Source organism: Micromys minutus (assembly GCF_963924665.1).
Source record: "Micromys minutus genome assembly, chromosome: 13".
Lineage (NCBI taxonomy): Eukaryota > Metazoa > Chordata > Mammalia > Rodentia > Muridae > Micromys > Micromys minutus.
The window spans coordinates 6,021,678-6,045,191 of NC_137982.1; the positions used below are offsets into that span (position 1 = coordinate 6,021,678).

General features: G+C 45.1%; 1 protein-coding gene across 1 annotated transcript; it reads left to right on the forward strand.

The window, feature by feature from the left end:
- The first annotated feature begins 9 nt into the window (after nucleotides 1–9).
- GLE1 (GLE1 RNA export mediator) lies at nucleotides 10–23,486 on the forward strand. The gene is made up of 16 exons (XM_080928053.1): nucleotides 10–132; nucleotides 322–549; nucleotides 2,119–2,229; nucleotides 2,658–2,806; nucleotides 3,013–3,073; nucleotides 3,585–3,839; nucleotides 5,706–5,934; nucleotides 7,533–7,645; nucleotides 7,803–7,872; nucleotides 13,600–13,742; nucleotides 13,847–14,037; nucleotides 15,261–15,390; nucleotides 16,680–16,784; nucleotides 18,838–18,920; nucleotides 21,810–21,873; nucleotides 22,531–23,486. The coding sequence occupies exons 1-16, from the start codon at nucleotides 34–36 to the stop codon at nucleotides 22,597–22,599; spliced, it is 2,100 nt and encodes a 699-aa protein (XP_080784179.1). The 5' UTR covers nucleotides 10–33; the 3' UTR covers nucleotides 22,600–23,486.
- Nucleotides 23,487–23,514: the final 28 nt, after the last annotated feature.

Below are 23,514 nucleotides of genomic sequence, written 5' to 3' on the forward strand. Positions count from 1 at the left end.
GTTGTTGTCATTAGTAGCCGCTGGTGGCCTGTCATGCCGTCCGATGGTCGCTGCTGGGAAACTCTGAGGGCGCTCCGCAACTCCAGCAAAGGCCGCCTGCGCTACGACCGCGAGTGGCTGCTGCGCTACGAGGTGAGCGGCAGCCGGCGGCCCGCGTTTAACAGGCTCCCCAGAGACCGCGCGTGGTGACGCGCCACGTTCTTTTTTGTGTTTTTAATCTGCATTAACTTATTTGCTTGGGTCCTCAGCTGTTGAGCATTCATGTAATAATGTAATACTTACCAGTGGACACACAAATAGGCTTAATCTTCTTCTCTTTAGGATGTTTTGGAAGATTGCATGTCTCTTCCCAAACTATCTTCTTACTCTGGATGGGTGGTAGATCACATCCTACCAAACACCTCAAGCCACACGCAAGAGAATGCTCCTTCCTCTGATAATTCACCATCCTCTGGATCTGCTTCAGGCCTGTACCAATCTTCATTACATAAGTCTCCTGTCAGAAGTAGCCCACAATCTCCTTCATCCTCAACAGCAAATGAAACCCAGGTAAGGTTTAACTTGGTTAAGACAAAAAGACATGTTGGCTGCAAAGTTGAAATGATTGGTCACATGACAGTGACTTGGGGAAAAGATCGTTTTCCATTGCACATGATTGTGTAATACTGTGCATATGTGCGGGGAGGCCAGAAAGCAACTTGGGGCATGATTCTCAGAAGCCTTCATCTTGGGTTGGGAGATGGTGTCCCTCATTGGTCTAGAACTCATCAGTTAGGATTAACTGGCTGGTAATCCCAGAAATCCTCCTGTCTCCTCTTCTCCAGTGCTGGAATTATAAGTACGTGCCACCATGTCATTTTTCTATGGAGCATGAACATCAAACCTTAGGCCTTCCTGCTTGTACTTTCCCCCATTACACAAGGAGCACCCCCAGGTGTGGCAGTGCATACCTCTAACTGCAGCACTTGGAAGGCAGAGACAGGCGTGTCCCTGTGAATTCAAGGCCAGCCTGGTCTATAGAGCAACTTCTAGGCTAGCCAGGGTTACATAATGAGAGTCTGTCTCAGAAAAACAAAACAAAAACTGTTGGGCTTCTTGGTCTTGGGAAAGATGAAATGTAAGTCAGTTAGGACCAGGAGTGGGGAGAGAGGAACAAGGTACAAAGTTGATGTCGTAATAAATGCGGTGTTCCCTGTTTACATGAACCTGGGAGAGCAGGGCCTGAAAATGAAGTAGACTAAAGTCTCATACAGTAGCTAACTTTATTCAGTGCATCAGATAATTTATGCCTTGAGAGACAAGCCACCTGGGTATGGTATTCAATCACAAGGACAAGCCACATGGTTTTACTTAATTAACCTTAATCAAACACACCCCTGTCTGCTACACGTAGGAGGGGGACAGAAACACATTCTGAGAACACATCTGTTTTGAAGAAACTGAGGTCACAAGACTCTTGTTTTGTTTTCTTGCAGTTTTCTCATAAGTACTTAGAATTCTTGATTAATTCCATTCTTAGACTGTATTTTGACACTAATTCAAAAATTATCTTCATTATTGGTGGCTTATACATTTAATATTGATTCCTAAATTTGGTGTGTTAAGAGTTTGGACCTCAAGTGTCACTCAAAGGATTCTGTGTTGAACTTTGCCACTCCTGCAGCAACATTCTGAGATGAGGCTTTTGGGTAGTGGATCATTATCTTGAGAGAGATACATTGATGGATCACAATCTCATAGTTGATCAGGGTTGAACATAGTAGATAACACAGGGACTTAAGTTCCAGGGACTGGGTCCTTGTCTGCTAAATGCAATCTCTGGCTCGTTCCTCTCTCTCCTGCTTTCCAGCCATTTTAAGGTGGCTGCTTTTCTGTACCACACGCTTCTGTTGTCATGTTCTGCCTTAACACAGCCCAGAACCAGGATCAAGTGGCTCCAGAGGCCATGTACAGAAACCTCTGCATTGGGAGCCAAAAGCAATCTTTTGGATAATTCCTTGCAAGAGCATCTAGAAAACTTTGCTGACAGAAAGCCAGCAAAGATATAATCTTTGTCTCTAAATGACAACATACATTTACCATGTTCAAAGCTTATTTATTTATTCATCTTTTATTTAGAGCACACATGAGTCCCTGTTCACAGAACCCATTGCACTTCAGTCCTCCCGGGCGATCAGAGTGGAAGGTTGCATACGAATGTACGAGCTGGCGCACAGAATGAGAGGAACAGTAAGTGGACCACGGATCAGGGAAGGCTTGACACTAAAGAGCCAGCTTTCGGGAGGTTCTCTCGGGGATGGTACTTACCGCATGCTAATCGTGACTCGCCACCTACGAAGGCTCACTTTGGGAGGTAGTGTGACAGTGAACTCTACGTGAAGTCTGGTTCCATTTTGTGGCACATAGAAGTTTAAGGTCAAACATAGCTACAGAACAAGTGTGAGACCAGCAGGGGATACATGAAATCCTGCCTCAAAGAAAGATAAAGACCAAAAAAAAAAAAAAATTCATTCGAGGACAAGTGATTGTACATAGAGCTTGCTAAGCTAGCAGTGACTTCATGCTCTGCAGTCTAAGGACGGGTAGAGGTCCGGGTGGACGAGGGGGTGCGGGGGGGGGGCTGTGGCACAGCACAGACAGGTGCTGACCCTCTGCAGGAAGGCCTGAGGCAGTGGCAGGAGGAGCAAGAGAGGAAGGTGCGAGCCCTCTCAGAGATGGCATCCGAGCAGCTGAAGAGGTTTGATGAGCTGAAGGAGCTGAAGCTGCATAAGGAGTTTCAGGACTTACAGGAAGTGATGGAGAAGAGGTGAGCCTTCATGATTGCCCGCTGCAAGTCTGTGTGATCAGCTTGCTTTTCCAGAGAAATCCCAAGGTGAAAAGGTTGACAGTCCTAAAATATTAAAGTAAAATAAGCTTCCAGCCTGGAGAAGTGTCCTTGGAGGAGGTCTAATGTGACAGTGAGGGAGGGGGAAAGGTCTCAGGAACCATCCCTGATCCTGCCTTGTTTATCAGTACCAGAGAAGCCCTGGGCCATCAGGAGAAGCTGAAAGCTGAGCATCGCCACAGAGCCAAGGTCAGTGCCTGGACACTCGGTGTGATTGTGTTAGTGTCTGTCTCCAGCATCCCGAGGGTTCGTCAGTCCATCAGCAGAGACCTTCTGGAGATCCTGGTCCATGACCGTGCTCCTGGGTAGTGTCTCTTGTAGTTACTCCTTCATCATTGTGGCCAATCACCCAAGAGGACAGAAGGAAAGGGCATTGTGTCAGCTCCTGGTTTTTCATGGCTCAGAAAGCCTCTTCTCCTTCTCAGAGCTCAGCCTTGAGGGTAGTACCACACACATTCACACAGGCCTTCCCCCTTTGTTGATTCTACCTAAAAATGTCCTCAGAAAGCTGTACAGGTCTGATTTGCTACTCTCATAGGTTTTTTTTTCCAGCCATTGAAGCTGCAATTAACTTATATATTGACGCTTGGGGAGTTTATTTCCTGAGCTCACCTGTGAAAAGATGTAGTTCACTTAGGATTTGAGCAGTGTGGAAAGGGAAAGTCACCCGCCCTCAGTGACTTAGTGGCCTTTTTAGTAGATTCTCAACCTAAAGCTTCGAGAGGCAGAACAGCAGCGTGTGAAGCAGGCAGAGCAGGAGCAGCTTCGGAAGGAGGAAGGCCAGGTCCGTCTGCGCAGCCTGTACACCCTGCAAGAGGAGGTCCTGCAGCTCAACCAGCAGCTGGATGCCTCTAGTCAGCACAAAGACCTGCTGAATGTGGACCTGGCTGCCTTCCAGACCCGGGGCAACCAGCTGTGTGGCCTCATCTCCGGGATCATTCGCACCACCTTGGAGGTAAGAGATTGCAGAATGGCTCTGTCAGGTTAGAAACAAAGTACTTACACTCTCATGTGCTTTACTGGGCAGTGCTAGCGCACATCTTTAATCCTAGCACTGAGGAGGCAGAGGCAGGTGGAGTTTGAGGCCAGCCTGGTCTACAGAGTGAGTTCCAACACAGCCAAGGCTACACAGAGAGACCCTGTTTCTAAGAACAAACAAAACAGATGAAAATAAAGAAGTAATGCCTATACCTGGAGGAGATAGCACATCACTTGTTAGCTGCGTGAGAGCGGTGGCCATTGCTCGTTGGGAAAGCATTTGCCTAGCTCCCAGCTTCCCAGTAACATAGCAGATAAGACGTCTAAATACATAACTGTAAATCCAGAGACAGAAGAGCCATTGAGTAGAATGGAAAAAGGAAATGAGTGTTTGACAGTGAGCACAAGATAAACTGACATAAAGGAAAGTGTCCTTTTATCTGAGCACCTGAACATTTTGAAGATATTACAAGTTAGGAAAGATTGGCCACATACACTAAAATTTGATGTCCTTGATTCAAAAGTCCTCCTGCAGTTTGTGCAGAAGGGCAAACTGCTGTCACTTTCTCCTCCCTCTACAAGAGAACATGAGTGAGGCACTGGACAGGTGGCTCTAAAAGCTGAAACAGGAGGCCTTGCTCCTGGCCTGGTGAACCCGAGTTTCCACCCTCACAAGGTGGCAGGAAAGAGCTAACTTGCAAGGGTTGTTTGACTTTTCTTAGCTGTGCCTATGAACACACACACACCACCAGCCACACCCTTTTACCGAAACAAAGGCTGAAATATAACTTTCAAATACTGATAAATGAATTACCGCTAACAGAAATTTAAAAAATGACAACTCTGTTTCTTTGTTACTGAGACAGTGTAGCCCGGCTGGCCTCACACTCTTACTGCCCATCAGCCCTGTCAGTGCTGGACTGCAGAGCCTCGCCAGCACACCCAGCTACAGCCAGCATCTTTTGCTAGCATATTGTCACAACCCCTCGTCGGTTTGTTGTCCTTTTAGGTTTTATTATGTGTATATATATGTGTGTGTGTGTGTTCACGTGTGTACAATTGTGTGGGTTTCCACAGAAGCTAGTTCTGGACCAAAAGTTACAGGTGGTTGTGGGCTAGGAACCACTCAGGTCCTCTGCAAAAGCAGTACATGTTCCTCACTGCTGAGCCATTTCTCTAGCCCACTGTTGGTTTTTGTTTTGTTTAGTTTTGTTTTGTTATAGGGTCTTAATGTGTTGCTCAACCTGGCTTGGGACTTAAGGCATTGCTGCAGGCTAAGGTTGCTGAGGTATGATACAACATACTATTTAAAAAGCCTGCTCTGAGCAGTGCTGATGAAAGCTTCAAAACGCCCTGGGTGGCTGCTGTGGGGTGGTGGCCACACTAACCCTTCTGATGTTATGTTGTGTGTGTACATTTAGAAATCAAAGGAGAATTGTGTGGGGTCAGTGCTCTCATCTTTCTATGGGGGGTTCCAGGTATCAAAATCAGTGTGTCATAAGGGTTGTGAAGCAAGTTCCTTTACCTACTGAGCTATCTTAATAGCTCTTTTTTCTTTCTTTCTTTCTTTCTTTTTTTGAAACTGAGACTATGGCTAGTGTCAGAATTACAGCCATCTTCCTGCCCCTGCCTCTCAGGTGTGAGGATTGCTGGCATGAGCCACCACTTCCAGCTCTTTGATATTGACTCCTTAAGAGAACAGAAAATTAGTAGGTACCAACATTTGACTGTGTATACTCACTAGTCCAACTGGTCCCCTTTAGAAATGTACTGTGTGGAGTGTGACTTAGCCCACAAGGGTATGTGTAGGAAGTCAATGTTACATATTGTCTCTCTATGACAGAGTGGTTATCCCACATCAGAGAACCAAGCTGAGGCTGAGCGAGCCCTGCAGGAAATGCGGGATCTCCTCTCAAATTTGGAGCAGGAGATCACCAGAGCCTCTGAAGTGAAGAAGAAGGATGAAGAGGAGGCCCGGGTCAAGCTGCAGGAGTCACAGGTGCAGCAGGGGACAGGAACTCCCACCAAGACCTCTGCACCCAGCCCAAGTCCAGTAGGGATACAGAATGAAGGTGGGTTGTGGTGTGGATGCAGTCCTTTAACTGGGTTAAGTGTTATGATATTAAAGGGAAAAAAACCCAAAACCAAAACAAAACCAAGTGTGAATGTATTACACTACAGGCTTTCCCAGTTCATCAGAACTCTTAGCTAATGTGTTCCGTACAGTTTTGGTTGATCTGGAACCCATTCTAGATTCTACCTTTTTCCGAATGGTTTGAAAAGCCTTTTTACATCTCGTGAGGGTGGTATTCTAATGCTGCTGAGCATTTGTTTGTTTGGTTTTGTTTTTTGGGATGGGGTTTTGTTGTGTAGCCTTGGCTATCCTGGAGCTTACTTTGTGACCAGGCTGGCCTTGAACTCACAGAGATCACCTGCTTCTGGCCCTTGAGTGCAAGGGTTAAAGTTATACACCACCATGTTGAGCCTGAGTATTTTATTTTGAAAGAATTGTCAGATTTACTTATTTTTGTTTTATGTACATGAGTGTTTTGCCTGCGTGTATATATATGCACTACATGTGTGCCTGGTGCTCAGAGAGGCCAGAAGGGAGCATTGCGGTTACAGGACGTGTGAGCCGTCCTGTGGATGCTGGTATCCAGATAGCTTATACTCTTCAATAAGAGTAGCAGCTGCTCTTGTTTTTATGTGAGTACACTGTAGCTGTTTTCCAAAACACCAGAAGAGAGCATCAGATTCTTTACAGGTGGTTGTGAGCCACCATGTGGTTGCTGGGAATTGAACTCGGGAGCCCTGGAAGAGCAGTCAACGCTCTGAGCCACTGAGCCATCTCTCCAGCCCCCGCAACTGCTCTTTTAAACAGGTTTAGAGAGTTTTAATTTAATGTGGGAATCTGCTGAACAGCAATTTCTCCAGCCCCGTTTTTATGTATTTTAAGTAGCATGTGCAGATATCCTTGTTTAATATGTTTGAGGATCTGTAGTGACCATTTTGGAGTTTTGGTTTCTTTAAAACACAAAAATATTATGTTTTTGTTTTATTCCCAGGTGTGGGATATAGGGGTGCTTCAAGTTATCCATAGTAGCTGACTATGCTTTTCCAGCTACAGATAGTTTCTGTGATTGTGTGATGTTTTGGGATTCTGGGGACTTTTCAGAGGGTTTACCAATGCTGGGGCTCTAAGAGGGGGAAGGTTGCTGGTTGTCGTTGGCTGTGGTTTGTTAAGTAGTTGTGTCCCAAGAAGAAAAACAAATATCTTGCTGTTGAAGATCAAACTTGATCCAAAGAACTCAACACTCCTTATCAGTAGGAAGTAGTCTAATGATAACGTCTCCCCTTTTCCAACCCTTGACTTTATTCAGGGATTTCTTTCCTTTCCACTCTATCCTTTTTCCTCCTATCTAGTATTAGAGGGTTGGAAGAAAGAAGAACACCCCTCACACAATGTAGCAAAAGTCCGGCTGCAGGGATTGGCATAACAATGTGTTTGGACCAGATAGTCAAATCTGCTTTATTTGCTGATTTGTGACCTGTTTCTTGTTAAATGGAAAGAGTATCCGTATCTACTCTGTAGTGTGACTGTGACACTGGAGCAGCCAGTACATAGTGTGGTGCTTAGAACAGTCCAAGTTGAGATGTCTTTTGTTCTCAGACCTGCAGGTGAAGGTGCAAGACAGTACGATGCAGTGGTACCAGCAACTTCAGGACGCTTCTGCCAAATGTGTGTTGGCCTTTGAGGACCTGACCAGCAGCAAGGACAGTCAGGTAGGGGAGAGCTGGGTGGCCAAAGTCCTGGTGGTGTGCCCCACAGGCTGATGTTGTAAAAAGAACGTACTCGGTCTGTCTGTCGTATTTCCTCCTTCTGACAGCATGTGTTCAGCTCAGCACAACCCCACGTAACAAGTCACCATTCTCTTGGTAGACCAAAAAGATAAAGATGGACTTGCAGAAGGCAGCCACCATCCCAGTGAGCCAGATCTCCACCATCGCAGGTGGGTCAGACGGTTCAGAGTATTGTCCTTCACTTCGGTGTTGTCTTATTTTTTCGAACTTTAATAGCTGTGAGCTTTCTTTGTTTTTTTTTTTTTTTTAACATTTCACTAACAGAACTAAACTTTATTTCCATGTTTGTTACATGTTTGTCTTTGGTAGTGAGTACATATTAGGATTGACTTAACATACAACTTGGGAGAGAGTCTGATATTCTCCACTGACTGAGTTAAAAAGGAATGTAAACTTAAAAATACCAGTTTTAAGTGTGAGTCCTAAGTTATGGTAAATACAACAATCAACATCTTGCTATTTTTCTCTAATTTTCCAAGATGGATTTCACTATAAAAGCTTTTTTTTCCCCCATTTCAAGTAAGGACGGGCTACTCATAAAAACCTTTTACTTTAAGTATAGGGTACAAATAAGTCTCAACACAAAATTCTACTGCCTACTTAAAAGTTATGAATTGGGGGAACTAATATCAACTGCAAACCTAGTGTCTTAAGGGTTAGTCTAATCTAAGGGTGACACGCAAACACAGCTGTTTGCCATTCGTGTCAACCATTTGGTACTCCGAATAGGAATGGCCAAATGACAGAAATCCGAAAATGAATCCGTTCCAAGGGGACTGGGGCCAAGAGAGAGGAGTCATTCCATCTCTGGACCCAAGGAAGCTACTAGTTTACACTGCGTGTTTCCAGACAGAATTGGCGTGTGCAGCTGGTGGAATTCGAGGGACACAAAAAGGCTTGCGGTGTGCCACCAGTGAGCTTTGTGTAGCACTCTCCAAGCCTTTGTGAAGCAGCACCGTCCCTTCTGGAGACACACGGGTCCATACGGCTCAGGCTGCCTTTGAACCTAACAAACCTCCTGTGTGTACTCAAGTACTGACTACACCTGCACCCACCCAATCTTAGGTACATCTTACTGTTCTTTAGCCAGGTAGCACAGGATAGCCTAAAGCTGTGAGGTTCTTATACGGTGTTTGTTCAGGGCTGGAGAATATGGCCTAGTGGTAGGGCACTTGACAAGTATGTGCAAGGGCCTGGGTTCCACTCCCACACACACACTTCAAATGTATTTTGCATCCCTAGTTTTTTGTTTTTCTTGTTTAAACAGAAGATTGCTGGGTCTAGTATTACAGGTCTATAATTCCGGCTTGTTGACAGGAAGCTGAAGTTATAGGATCACAAATTCAAGTATAGCCTGTATAAAGCACAACTGGGAAGACCCTACCTTAAAAGGAGAAAGCCAGCGCTGGAGATATGGCTCAGCAGTTAAGTGCACTGGCTGCTCTTCCAGGGGTCCTGAGTTCAATTCCCAGCAACCTCATGATGGCTCACACCATCTGTAATGGGCATCGATGCCCTTTTCTGGTGTGTGTGAAGACAGTGACGGTGTACTCACATACATAAAATACAATTTTAAAAAGGAGAAAGCCAGAAGACACTGGGATGGAGCTGTTGTAGAACACTCAGGTGCATGCTAGGCCTAGCTAACTGAATCCTCAGTACCACAGAAAAGGAAAAAGGAATGTTTTTTGAGTAGCTGGAGGTCAGGGAGCTGGGGGAGGTGCTGAGGAAGTGCTGCAGGGGACAAAGAAATCACATGTAAAGGCCACTGGCCAATTTTTATTTTTTATGGCTTTAAAGTTTGAAGTTTTGGCTTAGTGTATTCTACCACCCAGCTACTAATTCTGATTTGTTTGTTATTGAGCTAGCAGACCACTGTGTAGCTCAGGCAGTCCTTAAATTCATCTTAGCCTACTGGGTGTTCTAGAGTTCAGACATGTGCCACAGCACTGGGCTTCTGTGAAGTCTGTGTTTGTGACTGAGTGTGACTGCAGGTTCCTGTGGAGGCCAGAAGAGCACGCCGATCCCGTGGTGTCTGTGAGCTGCCTCATGTGGGTGCTGGGAATGAGCTGTCTCTCATGCGCTTATCCACTTTCAGCCCTGATTGACTTTCCTAAATTATGGATTAATGGTAGATTATTTATAATGATTTAAATAATCACTGGGGGGGTTGCTTTGGATTAGGGACTTAATACGTAGCTCTGGGTGTTCTGGATCTCACTCTGTAGACCAGGCTGGGATTAGACGTATGCATCACCATGCCTGATTTTATTTGTATTTTTGAGGTGGTGCTGGCAGTGTAATAGAGGGCTTTACATTGACATGCTAGGCTCTTTATCAGTGAGCACACCCTGGCCCCCAGCCCCTGGATGGCTCTTAAGTTCTCATGAAGAGAACTTGGGAAGGAAGATAGAGACCACCCACCTAAGAAGTCACTTATAATTATCGATTTTTTTCCTGCTTTGTCCTGTTGTAGCTTCTCCAAACTCCAAGGTTGACATATTGGTACTCTCCCTTAGCAGAGATGTGGAGAATAAGGCCAGACAACGAAACTCTTGAGAGCCAGGGCTCAGTTTCACACAGCTGTAGATGAGGCAGCCTCTAGATTCCAGGCTGTACCAACAAGAACTAGGAGAGCAGCTAGAGAGTGCCCTTGCTTACTGTGCCCCAGTGCCCTCTCAACTTGTTCCAAAGAAAGCACAGGAATGTTGGAGATTGTACCCTTGAGGCCATTTGTCCACGCTTCCTTCCTACCCTTTGTTGCCTGAAATTCTTTGTGGAACAGGGCAGAGTATAAATAAACATAGACCTTAATAAACATAGACCTTGCTGGGGGTTTAAAGTGCTGTTTTCTTTGTCAGTGACAGCAGAGGGGCTGACTGCTGTCTCCTGTTGAAGTCATTTTTTCCCCTTGTCACCACAGTCTTACTTCAGGCACAGCCAGGAAACAGGAGCAGTGGGTGCTCCTCAGGCTGTTTACTTCTTAGTCTGTTTAGAGACTGAGGTGGCCTTGTAAAAGTCTGCCTTTGTTCCATCCGCTGTCCCCTGTAGGCTCTGTTCCTTTTTGTTCCTTCCTGAGCTTGGTTCCTTTTGCAGTTTCTTTCCCTCAGCCTTTCAGTGTGCTTGAGTCATTGTGTCCCAGCATTGGTTCCCTTGTCTTCCGATCAGTCTCCAATCCAGCAGCTGGTGTTTGCATTTGGCCTGTGGACAACAAGCTTCTCTCTGACATAGCTCCTGACTGCTGTGTGACACTCCTCCCCAGGCTCTGCCCACTGTCTCCTGGCCCTGCCTTGACTGTTGTGCTTCCTAGGGGCCTGCTGTAACCCCACAGTTCTGTTTCTCCCTTAGTGTCAAATGTTACTTTTATACCAGTGACTCCTAACTCAGCCCTGGTTGCTTCCTTTCTTCCAAGCTTCAGAATCTCTAGCAGCCATATTAGGAACTTCTTTGCCTGGATGTTTCATCTTCCTTCCGACGAGTTTATCTTCTCTGTGCCCCTTTTCCTTCTCTTCCCTTTAAGTAGCCAGTAGTCTGGTAGACCTCAGGCATTTATTTTACCCGGGAACTGGAAACAATCTGCTTGTCTGTGCTTTTTCTGCTGGGAGCCTGCTGAGAGCCTGTATGCTCTGGAATTAGCTCAATAAGGTTAAGTGCACAGAAGGAAAAGAACTTGACTGTTCCCACTGAGAGTGGCCGATGACAACAAACAGTGTAGGAAGGTTTCTAAGTGGGACATGGGCTAGTTAGTGGGTGTAGTAGTCACATCTGACACGGGGTGGATAGGGGCTGTTGTGAGATCTCGACTTGGTAAGGCCCTGGGAAGCTCCTGGTAACCATAGCAGCAGGAGTACATTGGAGAGACGTGTATAGAAGTGGGTCCATTTAACATCCAAGGGAGTTCTTATATTCTGGAATTACTCTTCCTGTCGTTTCTGTTATGTCTTCTTAATCTGATTTTGCTTTCCTCCTATACCTCTGGTTTAAGGGATGTTTTTGAGTCATTAGTAAAAGTATCACTTCTGAAGGGATTCAGAACTTGATAAAGTGTTATTTAGCTGGAGATGCTGGTTAATTAAACCTTTGATGGAACTAGAGTAACGAAAGCATTCAGCTCTACTTAAGCACAGGGAAAAGCAGTGTTTGTCCTGACAACATTGGGCACGGTGTCACAGAGCCCAGTGGCAATGGCAGGAAGAAGAAACTGTAGTTTCCATCTCCATCTTAACTGTTCCTCTCCAGCCCCATTTCACAGATCATCCATCTTTGGTTCAGGTTAAAGGCCCCAGTTGGCAGTGTTGCAGGAACAGCCACTTAAGAGATGCCCCATCATCTAACTGTAGCTGCTGAGGGGTTTGGAGCCTGTGGGTTCTTTGTTCTACCTACATATTAGTAAATGTGGGTATCGACTCTGCATTCCTACTGCAGACTTGTCAGGTGTTAGATTTATAAATGAAGGGTTACTTGGTCTGCAGTGTTAGAGGCATTGGTCTGTGCTGTTAGCCCTGTTGCCTTTGGCACATCATGATGGGGGAACACTGGGCAAAAGCCATGGGCCTGGACGCTGGGAAGTGAAAAACAAATGGCTGAGAGCTCCTTTAGACTCCTTCCTTCAAGGGTGTGTCTCTAGTCATCCAAAGACCTCAGGTTAGGTCCCACTTCTTAGATAAAGGAATGCCTGCCCTAGAGAAAGACATCAGCCAAAGCAGAAAAGACTCTTAAAGGTCTTATGTGGAGGCCAAAGATTGATTGGGATCTTTTTTCCTCTCTAGTATTCTGTTTTCTTTGTTCCTCTTCTCTTTATTTTTTTATATATTTTATGTATATGAATACACTATCACTGTCTTCAGACACACCAGAAGATCCCATTACAGATGTTTGTGAGCCACCATGTGGTTGCTGGGAATTGAACTCAGGAACTCTAGAAGAGCAGCCAATGCTCTAACCACTGAGCCATCTCTCCAGCCCTTTCTTTCTTTCTTTCTTTCTTTCTTTCTTCCTTTCTTTCTTTCTTTCTTTCTTTCTTTCTTTCTTTCTAGGTAGATTTATTTGTTTACCTTTATGTGTGGGGGTGTTTTGCCTGTATATGTCTATGTACCAAGTATGTGTCTGGTGCCCATGAGGCTGGAACAGGGTATTGAATCCTCTGGAAATAGAATTATGCATAGTTGTGAACTGCCTTATTGGTGCTGAGAATCAAACCTGGATCCTGTGGAAGAGCAGCCACTTCTTGTAACCACTGAGTCATCTCTCTAACCTCTATTTTTAAAGATTTATTTTTAATTATTTGTAGGTATATGCAAGTAAGTGAAATGTCCTTTAAGGCCAGAGGCATCAGATCTCCCTGGAGCTGGAGTTATGGGTGTTTGTGAGATACCTCCACAAAAGCAGTGTGTGTTCAGAATTGCTGAACCATCTCTCTAGCTCCTCCACCTTGTTCAGTGAGACAAGGTTTCTCACTGAACCTGGAAATTAACATTTTTGGACTGTCTGGTCAGTGGGTCCCCAGGATCTGCCTGTCTCCACTCCTGGTGGTGGGGTTACAAGCCTATGCTGTCACACTCAGAGTTTACAGGGTGCTCCCTAGCTCAGTTCATACCTGTGCAGCAAGTCCTCCATCCTCAGAGTCACCTCCTTAGCCCTCTGTTATATGTCTATCTGCAATAGTGCTGGGGCTTAGATTCTTAACTTCTATACAAATGGATTTCTATAGGGGCTCTGCTTTGTCACTGAATTGTGAAAGAGATTGACATGAAGTTGTATGTTGTCACAGGTCTTCTGATCTTCCTGCCCCATCCCATGTGCTGGATTAGAATAGGTGTGCACCACCACGGCCAGCTGCAGTTTCATTTCTTTATTGCTTTCTCTTTTCTGCCCAGGTTCAAAGCTGAAGGAGGTCTTTGACAAGATTCATAGCCTGCTCTCTGGAAAGCCTGTCCAATCTGGTGGGCGATCCGTGTCTGTCACTCTTAACCCACAGGGCTTGGACTTTGTCCAGTACAAACTGGCAGAGAAATTTGTGGTGAGAACCCTTGTTGTCAGAGGTATGGGTAGAAGAAGCTGATGGACAGTACTGAGCCTGGCTGTGATACTCATTTGAAATTGTGCTCATCTTTGTGTTCCTAGAAACAAGGGGAGGAGGAAGTGGCCTCTCACCATGAAGCGGCATTCCCCATTGCAGTGGTGGCATCTGGTATCTGGATGCTCCACCCCAAAGTGGGAGACCTCATTCTCGCTCATCTGCATAAGAAGTGTCCATACTCCGTTCCTTTCTACCCAGCTTTCAAGGAAGGGATGGCTTTGGAGGATTATCAACGGTGAAATGGTTTTCTCCTTTCTCATTTGCTGTGGGGAAAGTAGTAGCATAGGAATCAGACTGTGTTCTCACTCTTGCCTGTAGCTCCTCTAGGTTGCTACATGTCCTGTCTGAACTCAGGTTAGCCTGGGCTACACAGCAAGAGCACACAATGTAAGCCATTTAAATCCCGAGACACTATCTTAGTCAGGGTTACTGTTGCTGTGATGAAATTCCATAACCACAAGTGAATTGGGCAGGAAAGTGTTTATTTCACTCGCAATTCCATATCCCAGTCCATTGTAGAAAGTAGTTAGGACAGGAACTTAAGCAGGGCAAGAACCTGGAGGCAGGAACTGATACAGAGGCCATGGAGGAGTGCTGCTTCTCACATGCTCCTCATGACTTGCTCAGCCTGCTTTTTCACAACACCCAGGACTACCAGCCGAGGGTGGCACTACCCACAGTGGGATGGGCCCTTCCTCATCAATCGGTAATTAAGAAAATGCCTTACAGGCTTGCCTATAGCTATTTTATGGAGGTATTTTCTCAATTGAGGTTCCCTTTCTAAGATGACTCTGGCTTTGTCAGGTTGATGTAAAACTAGCCAGCACCTAAGCAGTTCATATATATATATATATATATATATATATATAATTTTTTTTTTTTTTAAATTGGATATTTTCTTTACTTACATTTCAAATGTTACCCCTTTCCTGGTTTCCCATCTGGAATCCCCTCCCCTGCCTTAATGAGAGTGTTCCCCCACCCACCAACTCCTCCCATCTTCCTGCCCCAGCATTCTCCTACACTGAGGTATTGAGCCTTCACAGGGCTAAGGACCTCTCCTTAATGCCTGATAAGCAGTTTTCTTTTATTTTACACCTGCATGCAGAAGAGGGCATCAGATCACATTATAGATAGTGTGAGCCACTATGTGGCTGCTGGGACTTGAACTTGAAGAGCAGACAATGAACTTAACTGCAGAGTCATCTCTCTAGCCCTGAAGCAGTTTTGTGTGTTTTTTTTTTTTTTTTTAATTTGTGAGCATTCACTGGTGAGTTTGCTTTGTAGAGCTTGTATACAGAAACTTGATGATGGATGCAGTGTTCTGTACAGACATATTAATGTGTAATAGTGATACAAAGTGTAAATAGTAGTCCCTTTAGCCATAGAAAGAAAGAAAAAAAACCTTTGTCACCCTCATTTTGGTGCTGGGGCTATGAATCTTGTCTTCACACATAGGATGCTTGGCTACCAAGTGACGGATTCCAAGGTTGAGCAGCAGGACAACTTTCTAAAACGAATGTCTGGGATGATCCGTCTGTATGCTGCAATCATCCAGCTCCAGTGGCCATATGGAAACCGGCCGGAGGTAGGTAGGAGGCTTGCTGGGATAAGGCATGCTTGTCCAGTATCTACAGCAGTACAGCCTTTGTGAATCAGCTCTCTGTTAAGTAGGGCAAACAGCTCTGATGGAGGCGACATCTACAGCTTGGTGGGTACACACAGCTGTGAGAGCTTTCAGATCTTACTTTCCCTTGGTGCAGTTTCTTTTGGAGCCACGGTGAGGCAGAGCATCATGGCAGAAACATGCAGTGCAAAGTTGCTTGTGACAACTGGCACGTGAAAAATGCAAAAGGCTTTTCCAAAAGGGGTGGGGGATTCCCAGCATCCCTTTCAAGGGTATGTCTGTCCTCAGTGACCTAACTTCTTTCCAGCTGGGCTCAGCCTCCTAAAGGTTTCACACTTAGAGATAGTGTCACAGGCTTGAAACCAAACCTGTAACTCGGCCTTTGAGAGCTCTTGCAAGCCTCCTTTAATGAGGCTGTGCCGTGGAGTAGTGCGGTAGAGAACGGAGTCTCGTGGCCGTATTTAGGGAAGTGGACATTGATTCCTGGGCTACTTTCTTGAATCAACAAAAAAGTTCAGTAGCTTCCTCAGCTAAAGAAGTAATCTTAGAACAGATTCTATATGTCATGACATTTATTAAAGTTTCAGCTAGCTGTGATGTGCTGCCTATAATGCCAACACTCAGGAAGCCGTAGCAGAAGAATTGCAAGTTCTAGATCATTCTTGATTGCACCATGAGACCATGTTACTTCAACACCAAAATCAGGCAAAAAGTGTGCCGTGGGGAGGTATAGCAGCACAGGTTTAATCCCAGCACTGAGGAAACAGGCAGTGAGTTCAAGGCCAGTTAGTGCCAAGGCCAGTGTCACCCTGTTCAAAAACAAAACCACAAAAAGAAAATCAAAATCAACACGAACAAAGTCAGGTGAGGTGGTTTGCCTCTATGCTTCCATCTTGGGAGAGTGGGCCAGGGAGAATTGCTGTGAGTTTGAGGTCGCCTGGGCTACAAAGTTAGGATGCCATTTGAAAAAAAAAAAATAGTTAATGATATTGGCTATGGATTCCCCAAACAGGACATTGGGATATCATCTCATTTTTCACAGGAACCTTGTAAAGTTTCTGTGAGATTCTGGGAGTAGATCAGAATATGTCTAAAAAGAATTCCCTTAGTTTTTGGTCTTTGTGTTTTCTGTCTTGTATGCATGGGTCAGATGGTCTTGGGGCTCATGTTCCGGGGCTGAGTGATTACGTTGAACGTTAATGCTGTGAATACAGTGAGATGAAGTCATGACACGGCTGCTTTGCTTCCAGGCGCATCCTCATGGCTTAAATCATGGCTGGCGCTGGTTGGCACAGATCTTAAACATGGAGCCTCTCTCAGATGTGACAGCCACTCTCCTGTTTGACTTCTTGGAGGTAATTCCATTATTAAACAAGAGAAGGCGGTGGCTGAGGTGGTCTCGGGACAGCAGAGAAGTGCTAACTACTCAACTACTCAACAGGATCGAGCTCCTGTCACCCAGCTTTCCTGAGCCTGCAGACAAACCAAACATCTGTCTTTATCTCTCGCTGGCCTTGACTTCTTTCCTTTCAGCTAGGATGTCTGTCTGTCTGTCTGTCTGTCTGTCTGTCTCTCTCTCTCTCTCTCTCTCTCTCTCTCTCTCTCTCTCTCTCTCTCTCGTGTCTGTCTGTCTGTCTGTCTGTCTGTGGGTCCCTGAAGGCTTACAGCTGGCAAGGAAAGTGATTCAGGTGAGGGAAGAATGAAAGTCTGTTCAGCCCAACTAGGTAACTGGTACTGGGCCAAGCTTTCAGAGTCTGACGTCAGCTGGTGGATTTTTACCATTTTTAAGCATAGCACAATTATGCAAAAAAAAAGTATTCAGATTAGTTACCACAGCCCTGTAAGTACAAGAAATCTTAAGACGTGTGTTTACTTTGGAACTCTTTACAAAGTACGTCTGGCTCCATCCATAAGACAGATTGTCATTGATGACAGACAATGCTCAAGATAAGGCTCTGGAGAGAAATGACTAAGGTAAAGATAATACCTGTGGGATCCGGACTGGCCTGGCCCTGAGGTAACACAGAAGTCACTTAGGCTGTTGACAATTCTCACAGAGATAAGTTTTATGGCCTAGAAGTAATAAGGTTTACAGGGAAAGGGTCTGGGATAAGTAAAACATAAGTTCTGGAAGATAAAAGCCTGAGCCTGGCATGTCAGACCGCCAGTGACCACCAGGCTGTAAGTGACGTCCATTCCCAGCATTCCAAGTGGAAAACATCTCTTTCCTCTGAAGTCCCACAAGTTTAAATTTCCTGGCTTCTCCAGTGCATATCTGTGTACAAACACTTTTTGCCCTCTACAATAATGTACATCCCAGCCTAAGCAAAAAGCAGACTTCACTTTAGAGATGTAGAGTTGAGTAGTGGAACCATGGTAGACTGTGCGGGTGAATCTGCCGAGACCCTGGAAACAGGAACCAGATCACCAGGCACCACAGTCTCTCTGGCTCTAGTCTCCATAAATGTTCTTGCTTCATAAGCCACTTTGCTTGCTTTGTGTACTGTGAAAATATTACCTATCCTGGCCTGTCACTCAGTCTGTTTCTTTACCCAGTGTGGCAGGATCCCATCTAATTCATGTTTTCCAGGAAGAAAATGCAAACTTGAGTCAGGTATCTCCCTCCCTGGAAGCACCATACTTTTCTGCCCTTGAGGAACCACTATTACAACTCTCTGGGCTGGAACTTTTATGTGGACTAGGCCGGCTGGGAACTAAGAGATTCACTTCTCTTTGCCTCCTGAGTAATAGGATCCAAGGCATCCACCACCACACCCAGCTGAAAGAGCCAACTCTGAAATAAGCTTCAGGGAGGATCACAAGTTTGAGACCAGCCTGGGTTACCCAATAAGACCTTGCCTCAAATTAATGAATGGTGAGAGTTTATACCCTGACAAATCCGAGGCCCTTAGGCCTGTAGTTACCTTATAATTTCTGACATTATGGTCAGTTAATACAGATCCTGAGTCTTTGAGACAAGTAGCATTCTGGATTCTTACTGAAGCTAGGAGGAGTGATCCCTTCAGAAGGCTCTGTTCAGTACATTAAAAGAAGTCATCATTCAGCCTCGACAGTTGACTTAGACGGAAGTGTGTAATAAGTTAGAAAAAAGATTTTTGTTTTGTTTTTTTGAGACAGGATTTCTTTATAGCTCTGGCTACCCTGGAACTCACTCTGTAGATATTTGGTCTCAAACTCAGAGATCCACTGGCCTCTCTCTCCAGAGTGCTGGGATTAAGGGCGTGCACCACTGCCCAGCTGGATTTTTCTTTAATGTCAGAGATGGACTTGGGGCCTTATGCCTGAAAACAGTGCTCACAGTGATTACCTCTCTATTGGCAAAGGAGTGATTGTCTTTCTCTCTCAAGTTGATGCTTGCTGCTCTCACAGTTGTTACTTTCCCTCTAGGTGTGTGGGAATGCCCTCATGAAGCAGTACCAGGTCCAGTTCTGGAAGATGATTCTTCTCATCAAAGAGGACTACTTCCCCAGGTACAGGCTTGTCAGGCAGACCACTGGGGAGTTTGTAGGTAATGCCTGAAAACCAAGCACCGTTAATCTAAAGTGCTAGTACTCATGCAATAAGTATATATATGATTATTTTTTCTTGGCCGAGTTTGTTTCTGATGTCTCTTGTTCTTTTGTTGAGATGGTTGGTCTCTGTATCTCAGAGGTCTTTTCAGTCTTCCTGTCTTGGCTGTTTTTTTGTTTTTAGTTTTTATTTATTCTTCTCTCATATAATATATCCCCACTGCAGCTTCCCCTTCCTCCATTCCACTTAGCCCTCCACCTCCCCTCTCCCTTGGATCCACTCCTGCCCCTGAGCTTCCCCATAGAAGAGCTTGCCTTCCACAGACATTGACTGAGCATGTTATGACAAGGTAGAGAAAAAGCAGGAAGAAACCTTTATATCAAGGCTAGATGAGGCAACCCATTAGGTGGATAAGAGTCCTAAGAGCAGACAAAAGAGCCTCAGTCCCACTGTCAGGAGTCCCCTCAAAACTCTAAGCCAACAAGCACAACATGTATGTGCAGAGGACCTAGTGCACACCCATCAGGCTCCGTGATTGCTGTCTCAGTCTCTGTGAGCCCCCATGAACCCTGCTTACTTGATCTTTTGGGCCATGCTCTCCCACAGTGTCTTTGACCTCTCTGGCTCCTACAATTCCTCCTCCCCCTCTTCTGTGGGGTTTCCTGAGCTCTGAGGGGAGGGACCTGATAAGAGACCTCCAACCTGGGCTCTGCCTAATGTTTGGCTGCGGTTCTTGCACATGAAATATTTAAACATTTTATTTGTTTGTTTATTAGGGGGGCGGGAGGGTGAGGCATGCACATGCCATGGCGTGTGCACACAGTAACTGTGGGTGGGAGGGTGGGGTACACTCATGCCATGGTGTGCACATAGTACCTGGTTTTCCTGCCATCATGTGGAATCAAGTTCAGGTTAAGTCAAGTTGGTTGACAAGAGCCTTAACCCCTACTAAGCCGTCTTACTAAAACAGTGTGCTATTTTTGACTTCAGTGAAAATGAGATAGTATTAGTGGTTGAACATATGTCTAAACATATGTCTAGCATGAGCTAGGGTCTAGGTTTGATCCTCATGATGGGTATGGGGACCTGTTTAAAGATAATGTTGCCAGGTGGTGGTGGCACCTGCCTTTAATCCGACCACTCAGAAGCTGAAGCCAGCCTGGTCTACAGAGCAAGTTCCAGGATGTCTGGGACTACACAGAGAAACCCTGTCTGGAAAGCAAAAACAAAAGAGATCTTTCTACTCATCCTTCCCTTTTCTTTTTTTGTAAACATTTATTTTTGGGGCTAGAGAAATGGCCCAGTTTTTGGATGTTTTGTTTTTTTTTTCTTTGAGATAGGGTTTCTTTGTGTAGCCCAAGCTGTCCTAAACTCACTTTGTAGACCAGGGTGGCCTCAAACTCAAAGATGTGTCTGCATCTGCATCCTGAGTGCTGGGATTAAAGGTGTACACTACCATACCTGGATGTGTAAATAATTTTGGAGTTTAAAGAAAGTATTTGTTAAATATTGTTTCTTTTTTAAAATTTTTATTTCATGCGCACTGGTGTGTTGACTGTGTGTATGTCTATGTGAGGGTGTCAGATCCCCTTGTCCTAGAGCTATAGACAGTTGTGAGCTACTATTGGGAATTGGACCTGGATCCTCTGGAAGAGATGCCAGTGTTCTTAATTGCTAAGCCATCTCTCCATCCCCTAAATACTGTTTCTTAAGGAAAAATATAAATTAGGAGATGTTGAAATCAGGTATTTGATGTTGGGTATTGGTGACTGAGCACTTGTCTAGTACATTTCAGGCTCTGTCCAAAGTAGTATACATGTATGTACGCACACACTCACACATGCATGCTCATGGTCAAAATAGATTGGCTCTTTTTTCCCCTTTTTGAAGAGTGGTTGGAAGAAGATCTCACTCTGTAGATCAGAATGTGTGTGTGTATACACATAGTCATTCACGTACGTGTGTGTGTGTGTGTGTGTGTGTGTGTGTGTGTGTACATGCTCATGTTTGTGTGTATGTAAGTTGGGGCACACATGCACATGTAAGTCAGAAGTCAACATTGGGTTTTCTATCACTTAACTATTTTTTGGACAATGTCTTATGAGCCTAGAACTCTGATTTGCTCACACTGGCTGGTCACCAAGCCCCAAGGGTTCTTTTGGTGCTGTCTTCAAGCTTTAGGCTTATTGGTACGTGCTCCACTTCTGCCTTTGTGAGTCAGTTCCGGGGCAGAGCTCAGTGCTTGTACAGCATCGCACTTTACCAATTCAGCCATCCCTCTGACCCTTTTTGTTTGCTTTTTGGTTTTTTTTTTGAGAGAGAGTCTCATTCTCTAACCTAGACTAAACTTGGAATATACTATGTAGCCAAAGGTGACACTGAATTTCTGTTGCTCCTGCCTCCTATGTGCTAAGGATTACCAGTGTATGCTCCCATGCCTGGGTCTGGTGTGTTTAAATGTTCTTTCTAAACTCCCCCATATTATCTGGGATCATGAATGCAAGTACTCATGAACTGAACCACTGAGATGAGTTCATCAGTAAGTCAGTTGGTGAAACTGGTCTGCCTACCTGATTGCCTGACTGTTCTGTGGTCTTCACCTATCCACTTTGAAGAACTCTTCTAAACTCACTGGGGTTCCAGGTAGGGGAAGACCTTGGCAGAGCTCATCCTACTTGCTAAGACCTCAGATGAGCGTGGTCCTCCTCCTTTGTCTCTTTGGAAGAATGGGGAGGACCACGTGAAAGAGCAGCCAGCATTCTTTAGAAGTCAGTGGATCTGGTCCTCACCTGATGGAGTGTTGAGGTGCATCACCAGAACTACTCACAATTCTGTCTCTCCACCTGTAGAATTGAAGCCATCACGAGCTCAGGACAGATGGGCTCTTTCATACGTCTGAAGCAGTTCTTGGAGGTAAGAGTTCTATTCCAGCATGCCCTAACATTGTGCCTTGCAGACTTGGGCCTCCAGAACTGATAGCTGTTTCTGTTTTCCCACACGCTGCCTTTTGTTTGTAATTCCCTTGTCTTCTAGACAAAATTATGTCATTTCATCCCCACATACCACTTTCCACACCTCCCTTCAGGCAGCTGTTCTAAAAGAACAGTAAGCTGTGTGCAGTGTCTCTAACAAACTTATTTTTGCTTGTCAGCCAAGGTTCTTCTGTCTTTCAGGGGTAGGGAACTATTGAGTGTGGCTACTAAGTGCATGGGATCCTAGTGCACATTCAGTTGGACAGTTCCTCTATTTACAAGTACCAAGACATTTTAGAAGGTTTATTTTATTTTAGCAGATAATCTAAAGCTCTGTAGTAGGTCTGTGAGGTAGTCCACTGACAGGCAGCTTCTAGGAGCGTATAAGTAGTAGTTGGGGCAGATTAGGCCATGCTGTGGGGAAGCAGAGGTGGACAGCCTGATAGTAATCTTTATTTTAGTGTTCCACAGACCCATCAGGTTTTTTCTTTTGTCCCTCAGCATCTCCTTTTGTCTGCTCTTCCTTGGTCTGGGCCTTTTCCTCAGGATCTCCCCATTGTCATAAATTCATCCTGTTTTCTTTATCTTTCATGTCCAGAAATGTCTGCAACGCAGGGAGATTCCTGTCCCCAAAGGCTTTCTGACGTCCTCCTTCTGGCGCTCTTGATGTCCTCCATCACATTGTGTGGCAGAAGGGGCAACAATAAAGCAACTGAGACAGCGGGTTTGGAAGAATCATGTCAGATTGAGAAATTCGTCCGTGTGTGTTTATGTATTTGTACCATGGGAAGAAGGCTCTCATAGTCCACAGCCTTTTGTCAGTCTCTTGTGAGGTTGTTAGTTCGCTCGGCATCACAGACAGATACAGAGCTGGCCTTTCTAATGTTCACAAGTTACAAGAAGAGGTAAGAAGGGCACTTAGCACTTGGCTGCACCCTTAGTCTCTAGTGTCTTTCAGGAAATTGGTGACCCTTTATCTGCTTAACTGACCTGTAGTGAGCCCACCATTTTCCCTGCCACGCTGCCCCACTCCTGTTCATTCCAGACTTAGAGTAAATCTCCTAAGAGTCCCTTTAAAGTATCAGGTAATAGTGCAGTCTGGGGATGAGGTAAATTACTTTACGCTGTGTGGCTAGTAGAGTATATGTTATTGAGAAGACATGTATAATGTTGTTAGAGACGGAACCCCAGAGTGCATCAAGGTATTGGGTATATGGATCATGACTGGGAACATGCAACTAGAGCATTCTCTGTCCTGATTTGGAATTTGGTCCCAGGATGGCTGAGGATGCTCTACTAGATTAAGCACCTTTTTGTTGTTTTTCTGACAAGAATTAAGAAGGGTTGGCATATGGCTTTCGATGGAGGCTGAAGATCATCAGCAGTGAATGCACTGGTGTTTAGGAGGAGCTGACTATCTCAGATGGAAGTTGGTATTTGTTTTAGGAACAGATTGACTCTTGGTGTTGCAGAAGCCAAGTGTCAGCTCTAGTCATGCAGGTCTTGTGTGGCAGGCATTCTCATCAGTGCCCTTGAATGGCCTAAGCATTTTAATTGTGGACTAGAGTTTCCAAAGAAATAA

Excerpts from the sequence above, each read along its gene's own strand:
- GLE1 (XM_080928053.1), top strand. The coding sequence starts at position 34 with ATGCCGTCCGATGGTCGCTGCTGGGAAACTCTGAGGGCGCTCCGCAAC. Across the intron at positions 7,873-13,599 it reads CCAGATCTCCACCATCGCAG|GTTCAAAGCTGAAGGAGGTC; the intron begins GTGGGTCAGACG and ends TTTTCTGCCCAG. Across the intron at positions 18,921-21,809 it reads AAAGAGGACTACTTCCCCAG|AATTGAAGCCATCACGAGCT; the intron begins GTACAGGCTTGT and ends CTCCACCTGTAG.